This window comes from Protobothrops mucrosquamatus, unplaced genomic scaffold, assembly GCF_001527695.2.
Source record: "Protobothrops mucrosquamatus isolate PMUCROS unplaced genomic scaffold, P.Mucros_1.0 scaffold792, whole genome shotgun sequence".
NCBI classification, from domain to species: Eukaryota; Metazoa; Chordata; class Lepidosauria; order Squamata; family Viperidae; genus Protobothrops; species Protobothrops mucrosquamatus.
This window is the reverse complement of record NW_015387059.1, coordinates 259,184-270,069: the sequence shown is the minus strand read 5'-3', so window position 1 is coordinate 270,069 and position 10,886 is coordinate 259,184. Positions and strand designations below refer to the sequence as shown.

The window sequence follows — 10,886 nt, the reverse complement described above, 5'->3', positions numbered from 1 at the left end:
CGGGGGAGCCGTATGCAGGGGAAGCAAGGATGCCTTACCATCGAATCTGCCTAACACCCTGATAATGAATGTAACAGCACTCAAAAGGACGCGAATTCAGAAAAAGGAGCCGGACATCAAAGCAGGCAGCACGCTTGAAGTACGGCAGGATCAGCTGGGGCCGGTTACACGCTCCAGGAGCCGGAAGCAGGCATTGAACGACTGTATATAAACCTTCCCAGTATTTGCCTTTTTAACCCTGATGATGTCAAGTGCACTTGACGAAAGCTTGGTAGATTAAACTCTATATGTTTTATAGATTTCTCTTGGTGGTCGCTTTGTTTTATAATATATATATATATATAGCTGTACCCGGCCACACGTTGCTGTGGCTCAGTCTGGTTAAATGGAAAAGAAAGAAAAGAGAAAGCGCACGTTTGTAATATGTTTAAATACGTCCAACAGATGGCGCTGTTTTTCAAAAAAAGCATGTTTTTACCTGTCACAGGTGTGACATCTATATAATAGTAGGTATATAAAAACACGCGCGTATTCGAATGCAACATTGTGTCAAAATTTCAAAGCAATCGGTGAAGAACTTTCGGAGATTTCAGATTTTGAACAAACGAACATTTACATTTTTATTTATATATTTATATATATATATACGCACACATACATACAAATACACACACAAACATATATATATATATATACATTTTATATATATTTAGCTGCTTAAAGGGTGAATATATATTAATATATATGTATATACACACGTATTAATAGAACATATATATTCACTCTTTAAGCAGCTAAATACACACACACACACACACACACACACACACACACACACATATATACACACACAGAGAGAGTATATAGATCCATGTTTGCTCACAAACCCAATACAAAATAAGATTAAGGAAAGACTTATTATTAGGGGCTCTCCAGAGAGACAAATGCTTGCACTTCTTGTGCATTATTTCATGCTGGCTGAAAGATGCACTCCTCTCACAATGCACAATATTTAAAGACTCACTATTTAAATATTAGACAAAGCCCCTGCAAACATTACCAGTGCTTCTTATATTTTCTATTTCTGAAATAAGTGGATGCACTTGTCAGCTGTTTGCTTAACTGGGTTGGGAAAGAACAGTTGCTTTCCTTTTTATGCTTTATTTTTAATGCTTTTCTCCTCATTGTGCTTCAGGGTTCTAAAGGAGAGGCAAAAGAAACTTGCTTAGTAGGAGAATTTTCATAAACTTTGTACTGTAACCAACCTCTCTTATTTTTCGTTTGTTGGACCTATTAAAGTAGAATGGGCCTGCAGGTCATCCAAACAAAAAGAAAAGAAAAAAGAAAACCCTGTTTAGAACAGAGGCTCTAAGGTCTCTAAAAATAGAAGAATGAAAGGTCCCCTAGTAGAAATATATGCTTAAACCTATTTATAAAGAGGACTAATGAAGAATTCTTAATCATGCATGCATTTGGAGTGAATTATGTACAAATTATAAAAAGATGGACTGTGACAAAAAAAATATTTTTAAATGTGTTTCCTAAAGACTTGGGAGTTGCTGTGACCAGTGGTGGGATTCAAATATGTGAATAACCGGTTCTCTTTGTGGATGCCGCTTCCGGAAGTCCATTCTGGGCCTGGGCAACAAAAAATTAGCTACCGGTTCTGCCAAACTGGTGCGAACCGGCTAAATCCCACCACTGGCTGTGACCTCTCTATATTCCTGGTAGGAAGCATACATTATGGCACAATATATGAAGCTGTCTTTACATGTTTGCGTCTCCTTATCTATGTTCAAAAGAGTGAGACACTACTATGTCTTTAATAACTGCATCAAGGAAAAGAATGTTGGCAGTTTTCATATATGGGTGAAAGAAGGTGCAAAAGAAAAAACATCTTCTTTGGTATAGCTATTAACTCTATACCTTTTCCTCCTCTCCCTGAGGTACTTTAATTACTGGATTGAGTTGGTGCAGGATGTATAGTTTGATAAAATATTGTTTATTTTTAAAAAAGCAGCAAAAGAATAAAGTTACAGCTCTTCATGTTTTTACAAGTCTGACTCTGCTGTAGATAGAAATGTTGTATTCATCATTTTGCTCTGAGAAATTGTAGAATCCAAATCACTGTTTATTCCTAACTAATTGTAATTTACATTAGAAAGATATCACTTTTTCAACAAAAAAAAACCCACAGGTATGTTGGTGATAGGGTTGATGATGATCATCAGCTTAATTCAGGTATAGTGCTTAAATCACAATGTGGTTTGCTTGGTTTATCTCACTGGGTTATGTAAAGTGAGCCGTTATGGCCTAGCATGTTGTGTCAATCCTAGTGACTTTCTTTTTAGATCAGCTTGAGCTGCAATCCTTTATGCCAGTATTTCCAAATGTTATGGACTGAAATTGTTTTCATTTGTTTCTGGATATTTTTTTTTCTTCCATTCAATTGTGTCAAATTCTTGAAGACTGCCTGGGTAAGTCCCTGCAGTTGCCATTGCCTCCTTCCTAGGGCTGAGAGAAAGTGACTGGCCCAAAGTAAATCTGCCAGTTTCCATGCTTAAGGTGGAACCAGAACTCACGAGTTTTCTGGTTTCTAGCCTGCCTTAACCACTAGAGCAGTGATGGCTAACCTTTTAGAGACCGAGTGCCCAAACTGCAACCCAAAACCCACTTATTTATCACCGGGTGCCGATTGAAGAGGGACGGTTGCCATCTCCGGGGCATGGTGCGTGTGCCTACAGAGAGGGCTCTGAGTGCCGTTTCTAGCACGCATGCCATAGGTTCGCCACCATTGCACTAGAGTAAACTGGCTCCATTTCTGGATTAACTCTCCCATAATTCTTCACAACTGGCCACATTGTCAGGGATTAATGAATATTGTAATATTTAAAAGGCAAAAATAGCCAGTTCTTTTTTTTTTCATCGATACACTTTGCTTGTGCATTAAAAATCAAACCAAACCTTATTTCATTCTGGCCTTTAACAACTGTCTAAAAGTCAGAAGCTAAACAGTGCCCTACTCTTCAGGTCAGCCCAGTTGAAAACCATGCAACTCCTAACCCTTGATTTTTGCACCAATAAGCAGTTTACTAAATGCTTCTGAAAGCAAACCTATGTCTAACAATAATAATTAAAAAAAACCCTAAGAAAGGCACTTCACACAGGAAAGCAGAACCTAGCACCAGATCCTTTATAGAAGTTTTGGATATTCTAAAGGTGCTGAACTTCGGTGCCCATAATCCTCATCCATCATGGACAATGACAAGGCTGCCTGGAGATTATGAAAGTGATATAGTATATGTATTATTTTCCTTTAATAACAAGGGATGCCTAGCCGGTTGTCTCACATCCCAGGGGAAGCAGCTGGGGGATTCCGCAATCTCATATAAATAGATTACAACTGTGCAGCCCTATATATAGCCACTAAGAAATAGCATTCAATGGGCCTTATTCCCAGGAAAGTGGAGCCAGAATGCCAGCCTTGGGAATGCAAAAAAAATAATTCAACCCCTATTTGGACTGGTTAGGAAAGCGATGAGTGACAAAGGATCCCGTGTCAGGACCGCTACTATGTGGCCTCTATTTAGAAAGGCAAGAGAGCCCTGGCGGCGGAGGCTGACCTTGAGCCCGAGCACAGGGGTCCGATAGCTGGAAGCTGTGTCAACAGAACCGCATGCTCTGCCCGCCTCCCCCCCGGGACCCCCTCCCGCTCTGCCGACGGAGCGATCACGTTTCCCCCTCGCGGAGCAGCCCGACGCTGATTGCTTGGAGCGCGCCGAGCTCGAGACGCGATTGGTCGCTCGGGCGCTTTCACGTGAAAAAGACAGCGCCGCGTTTGATAAGCGGACGGTGCGGCCAGAGGGGTAGCTTCGTCTGCGAGCTGGGAACCGTAGCGGACCAGAGAGAGGGAGGCTGGGTTCTAGGCTGGGCCGGCAGGGAGCTAGGAAAAGCTTTAACGCGGGGGGAGGGCGGGGGCCTTTTGCTTCTTTGCTATAAGCGCCCCGAGAAGCAGCTGATTGCCTTCCAAGTTTGCAAGCGCTTCTCTGCAGTTTTAGGGCTCTTCTCGCCGATTCTATGTAACGTAACTGTACCAGGTAAGAAGCCCAGCGAGCGAGCGAGAGGGTTGCAACTAAAGGAGGGGTTTTGAGGGCATTTTGCAGCTGAAGAGGCAATGCCGCGGAATAAAAGTGGGATGGTCAAAACTAAGATTGCAGCCGGGTGGTGGCGGCGGCTTTGCAGCTGAACTCGGGGAGTTGGGCTTCTGCAGCGGATGACGGGGGCGCTTTTAATTTTTGCTCGGTCATGGGGAGTGAAGGGGACGGAGTTGGCGACGGCAGCGCAGTCTCGGCGAAGTGTTGTATTTGGGGACCGTGGCGTGGGCAGAGGTTGCATTCTGACGAAGCTTTTTTTTTCCTGGAACGCCCCTCAAGTGGGTGCATCGCGTTTGGGGCCAGACAAGGTGTGGCGATGCCAACTTTATGTCAATAACTTTTTAGACTGCTCATTACTTCTCTTGTTCTTGCCCGTTTCCCAGGATAGGGTTAAAAACACGGCTCGCTTAACTAGGAATGCAGTTGCCTGGAGTAAATTAGCTTCGATGCCGGCTTGAGAGGTAGCTTTTAAGCGCCTTCTGAAAATAAATCACATTACGAATCCCAAAATGTGAAATGTAATCGGAGAGATGGAAAAAAGTGGAACGCGGCTGAGGGAAGGAGCAAAAGGGCCGCTTTTGGTTGCCTGCCTTTTCCCCTCTGCTTCGAATTTTGCAGCTGCTGCTTGTAACCCTGTCAGAGTTGGAGTGTTGTTTTTTTTTAAATATCCAGGCAGTGTCGATCACGAATGGCCCCTTTTTGGTCCCAACTACCATGCCTTGAAAGTCTTTTAAGTGGGTGTAACTGAAAACTTATCAGGGTTCTAGAAAATTCTGATAGCCACATTCCCTAGGCTCAACATAAGATAATTAACTCCATGGTGGTCAACACTGTGGTTGTTGTAGATTTAATGCAACACTTAACTTTTCTCTAAAGGGGGGAGGGGAGAGTGCTTGAGAGAGGAGAGGCTGACTTAAAGATTTTAACCCTCCTGATATACTTGAATATTTCTGAACATGAATGAAAATTTAAAGAGATTGCACCAAAAATACTATTGGAACAATGGCAATCAATTCCATAAAGAGTTCCATAAAGTAAAACAAAAATAAACTTTTAAAGTAGGTCTGGATGAATCTTGTTTTTAATACTGGACACACCCACTTTCCCAGTGTTTTGTATATAGAGAAAAGCATTTGTCTTATAAATGCGCAAATGTATATGTATAAGGATTGTATTTCTGGGCTTTTAAGATATAGAATATATAGAAGCTGTTAAGTTAGCACAAAATGTCACATGGATTTCATTCAAATATTTTTGAATGGAGCTATGTTACCTTATCAGTTTAAATTCTGGCTGTTAGTCACAGTCTTGGTTCGTCTTACTTGTAACTGAATTATTTAAAATTTTCCCATCATCTGAGCATTAATTTTAAAGACAACAGTGCATTTGAAGAGCCTTTTGAAGAGTTTTTCCTCAGGGTTTTTACGCTAGAGAAAACTCACTTGTCTGTGTTTCCATTGCAGAATGATACAAGTCTTGGACCCAAGACCTTTGCCCAGTTCCATCATGCCTGTAGATGTAGCCATGAGAATATGTTTAGCCCATTCACCACCTGTGAAGAGTTTTCTGAACCCCCTTGATGAATATCAAAGAAGAAACTTTGTGGATCGCTTAAAGCCTCTGAGATCATGCCTCAATGTGAAACGTGAAACTGAGCACCAAAATAGTGACTGGAAACACTCTGCTGGCCAAGCCAAGAAGAAAGTAGTTTTTGCAGACTCGAAGGGACTCTCTCTGACTGCTATCCATGTCTTCTCTGAATTCCAGGAGAATCCAGCCTGGGATCTTCAGTTTGATTTGTCAGATCTTGAAGACATCACAGCTGGCCTAAAACTACATGAGGAAAAGAACTTGATTCTTGGGTTTACTCAGCCTTCGGCTGACTACCTAGACTTCCGGAATCACTTACAAAAGAACTTTGTCTGTCTTGAAAACTGCACCCTGCAAGAAAATACAGTATCTGGGACTGTGAAAGTGAAAAATGTGAGTTTTGAAAAGAAGGTGAGGGTTCGAATAACCTATGATTCATGGAAAACCTATTCTGACCATGATTGCATCTACATGAACAATGTATATGGTGACTCAGATAATGACACTTTTTCCTTTGCAATTGAATTGCCTTCAGCCATTCCTACTGAGCAAAAAATTGAATTTTGTGTGTATTACCAAAATGGTGACCACATTTTCTGGGACAATAACAATGGGCAAAACTACAAGATTGTCCATGCAGAATGGAAGTCTGATGGTGTCCAGGTGGCAGCATCACCCAGGAAAGGCTGCCTGGCACTCAAATCTTCAAGAAAAGTGCACAAAACAGAGGGTGAACAACTTGGCAGCCCTCGGATATCCAGCAGTTTCTATCCTGAATGGCAAAAGTGGAGCATGGTTGAAACATCCTCTCCATATTGGTGAATGAAATATATCCACAAAGGCCTCTAACATCAGTGGCTGAACTTCAGCTTCTTAATATGCAGTATAAACAAACCAAGTTGGAGGCCATGGTGACTATTTAAAAAATTAACTTCTTTCATTTAAAAGAGCAAAAGTTCCAGCTACTATCTAGACTTGGGACAATTCAATGACAATAAGAACAGCATATATGCTCCATATATATGAAACTTGGTTTCTTCCAATCACTTACCTGGACATGTAAAAGAGATGTTGGGAAGAAATAATTTTGTGCTGACTCTTAGGAAGCTGTAATTGTGTGGGGAATGTTGTAAATAGATAGCCACAAAAAACTTTTGTGCCTACTTTAAAATGCAATGGGAACTGAGAGAGATACCAAACTGTGAAGCCTGAGACTTGAATTGAACCTAAAAAACATTGACCATAACACAATTCAGTGTTTGGGTTTGGGGGCATAGAAGTATCTCTTTCAACAAGATAAAGTTGAGAAAGAAAGGGAAGAAAGATGATGTTCTGTATTGTAGTCGAAAAATAAAGTATTGGGAAACCCTACCTTTATAACTTCAAAGAAATTTCAGTAGTTCGCAAGAGTAAGAAACCTATAAAGAACTTTGTTTCCTTGAAATTGAGTTACCAGTTTTGTATCCCAAAAGATAATCTGTACCTTTAAGAGCTGATACAATTATATCAGATGCAGGTTTTCCCATCAGTGTATTTGCTGTCCTGTTAAATTTATCTGTCCTAGGCTGGGTATATGTGGAGGAAATATCCAAGCATGACAGACTAAAAGGTGGCAACTGCATTTATAAAAAGACTCCTGTATATTTGTAGACTATTCACTATTCTGCCTTTCAACTTGCTCTACAATAGACTAACTTTGCTTTCATAAACACTTGTGCAACTCCCTACACAAGGGAATTGCCATCCTGTGTACACACAAGATGTGCCTTAAAATCCAGTAAAATACCCCAAGAGCACACTGTTTTGCTTAAAGAGAGATTGAATGACTCTTATGAAATGCCTTAAATCTATAGATGTTGACTATCTGATGAGCTTGCCTTGTAAAAACAGACAAAAACTCTCTTAGCTTGCTTGTTGTAGAGTTTGGTAATAATTTTCCCTTCTAAGGATAGCTCTTCACAACAATAAAATAATCCTAAGCAATCCAGAGTCCTTCATATTGAAGGTTGTTAGATAGCTGCACTTCTCAAGCTAATAGGTTTAAAATGACAGAGTAGGCAACTTGCACAGAAATAGAAATCATTTCTATTCACCTTCCCATACCTCATTTTTCTTCTGTAGCTTTTACAGAGCCAGAACGTGTTGGGTGTGTGTGTGTGTTATTTTAATTGTAATTTGATCTTCCTCGGATGCATTGCATTTTGTAAATTATAATGTGTGACTGCAGCTTTGACACAGATGTATAAAGCAAGCCAATTAGGATGGGTGTGTGTGCTCATACTCCCATGTTCACGTTCCTGTTTTGTAGTGGTGTTGTTGTTTATGGAGAATGCAAATTAACCTCTATTGTTTGTTACACAAGTAATGAGATGGAACATGCATTGTAAAAAAAAAAAAGCAAACTCCTTCCATCTCTTTTTCCTTACTCCTCACTGTATCACAACTACTGTGTAAGCAATTCACTTAAAAATAAACTGTATTTTGATAATCTTGTCAGTCCTTCTGTTGGGAAGTAAGTTGAACATTGTAATGTGGCTTTAGCTTCAGAAAGGCTAAAAGCTGGAATTTAGCAGGCTATTCAACTGTGTTCATAAACCTGAATTATCTTATCAGTTGCTATGGCCATATTTAATATTTCTGCCCACAAATCTAGTATCCCCTGGTGTTTTCTATAATTGTTTTCTGTTCCTGTTTACGTCTAGACCATCTGAACTGTCCCAACACTTTTTTTTCTCACACTCTCATCTGCCCATAATTTTGCTATACTTCAGCACATTCTTATATCCCCTGGACAGCCCACCAAATATTTGAAGCAGTTCCCAAAATTCTACACAATTGTCAGACTGATTGGATAAGGCCACATTTCTGGAGGGTGGCCAGGCTGGGGAAGGCTGCTCGGGTGTCATGCCACAAACTAAAATTAATATTTGAATGAAAGGGTAATGTAAATACTATTTGATGTAATGCTTCAAAGATTATTCTTTGGAAGATCTATAAGGAGAATTATTTCCTCTTTGTCTCACATGTACATCATAACTTTGTTCAGGTATCCCCTCCAACCTATACCCTGGTATTTTAGGGGCCTTACTGTTGGAAGGGGCAGTAGTTGCTGGTGTGTAATATATTTGCAGCAGTAACTTCACTCGCTCTTAAAAACTAAATGTGGGTTCCTGCTTCTTATTTGTGTTTGCAAACACCAATCCATGTATGGAGAGCAATTTACAAATAAGATCTGAATAAACATTTGATCTTTATATGAACTAGACAGGTGGTCCCCAGCCTTTTTGGCACCAAGGACCGGTTTCACATGGAAGAGAATTTTTCCATGGGGGTGGGGAAGGGTTTCGGTTTCATGCTCTCGCCCAACACTCAACTTGGCTATGGGCCCAGTTCCTAACAGACCAGTACCTGTCTGTGGCCCGGGGATTGGGGATCCCTGAACTAGACTCAAGTGGGTTTCTCTTCAGCATTTAACAAAGGTACGTTAACCTGGATATGTTTGGCCACTAAACTTGTTCCCCAAATAACAATGTTGAATTTCCTGTTAGATGTGGTATTGTTGGAAAAAAAGAACTTGGATTTTCAGGTTTCTTATAAGAGTTCTTCCTGTAGTTTTTTTTAGATCTAATGATCTTCAAAGCATGTACTTGTTACCTATTTTGCTGATCAAATATATAACCAGATTGCATATGCAGTACTATCACACACACACACACACACACACCACACACACTGAATTAAGGTAGCAAAGTATGATTTTTTTGTTTTAATTATTTATAAAAAGCCAACTTAGAGCTATGGTTAAGGTCCTGGTCTAGAAACTAGAAAACTGAATCCTATCCCTTGTAAGGCATGGAAGCTGTCTGGGCGATAGATAAGATAAGATAAAATAAGATAAGATAACCTTTATTGTCATTTTTTTACTGTGGGCACAACTAAATAAAAAATGAAATTTAGTTGCCTGCTCTCAAAGTGAAACACATACATGACACACACCTAAACATACTATGTACAACATATGTATAGACCCACACCCCTACATATACATAACAATAAATATTAAATACTGTCCATCTTGAATATATAACGGCAGGGCTTTTTTTCTCATAGAACGCCCAGAACGGAGCTCCGGCACCTTTTTTGGATGGAACCTTGCAGGGTAGGCAAGGCGGGTTGTATGATGTGTGTGAGTTCCGGCACCTTTTTTTTTTTTAAAGAAAAAAAGCACTGTATAACGAAAGGAGGAAGCTTGAGAGTTCACAAGGTTAATGCTGTATGGAATGAAACTATGACTGAATCGGGATGTTCTGCTTCCTTGTTACCTTCTGGGAGGAGGCTTCGTAGTAGCCGTATACCACGAAGCCTCCTCCCAGAAGGTAACAAGGAAAACGGGTCGTGAAGAGGATGTGTAGTGTCCCAGATGATCTTACGGACTCTGCTCAAGCAATGCTTCTGTGCTATATCCTGGATGGGAGGGAGGGAGCTGCCAATGATCTTTTTGGCCATCTTCACCACTCTCTTCACCGCCTTCCTGTCTGAAGCAATGATGCTTCCAAACCAGACTGTGATGCTGTATGACAGGATGTTCTTGATCGTCCCCCTGTAGAAAGTGGTCAGGACAGGGAAAGGAAAATGTGCTTTTCTCATGCGACGCAGAAAATGCAGGCGCTGCTGTGCCCGCTTCATTAGTTTCTCACTGTTGAACGACCAAGCCAGCCTACTCGTTAGCTGCACACCCAGGAATTTGATGCTGGTAACCATCTCCACAGGTGAATCATTAATGGACAGAGAAGTGTGGCTGTGCCTGCCTTTTCTGAAATTGACAATGATCTCTTTGGTTTTTCCGGTATTTAAAACTAGGATGTTTTCCTTACACCAATGACTTTGGTCCATTCTCAGTCCAACCCACCTCCCAGGGTGGAAAATAGGAGGCAGAGTGTTAAATATATTTGTTGCCTTGAGTTTTAATCATACATACGGTACATACAGAATAATGTTTTACTGATTAATTCCCATTCTGTATTCATTTGGAATGGACTATAAACTATACGACTATATTTTAAGCTGGTTGGGTAAATCAGATCAATGTAGTTAATACTTCAGTCTGCTGGGTCAAGGCATACATCTGAGTTAACTCCCTAG

The 10,886-nt window shown here is 40.6% G+C and overlaps 1 protein-coding gene across 1 annotated transcript; it reads left to right on the top strand.

The window, feature by feature from the left end:
• Window positions 1-3,998: 3,998 nt before the first annotated feature.
• On the top strand, window positions 3,999-8,213 carry PPP1R3C (protein phosphatase 1 regulatory subunit 3C). Its single transcript, XM_015818808.1, has 2 exons — window positions 3,999-4,097; window positions 5,618-8,213. The coding sequence occupies exon 2, from the start codon at window positions 5,619-5,621 to the stop codon at window positions 6,564-6,566; it is 948 nt and encodes a 315-aa protein (XP_015674294.1). The 5' UTR covers window positions 3,999-4,097; window position 5,618; the 3' UTR covers window positions 6,567-8,213.
• The last annotated feature ends 2,673 nt before the right edge of the window (window positions 8,214-10,886 follow it).

Coding starts and splice junctions, on each gene's coding strand:
- PPP1R3C (XM_015818808.1), top strand. CDS start 5,619: ATGATACAAGTCTTGGACCCAAGACCTTTGCCCAGTTCCATCATGCCT.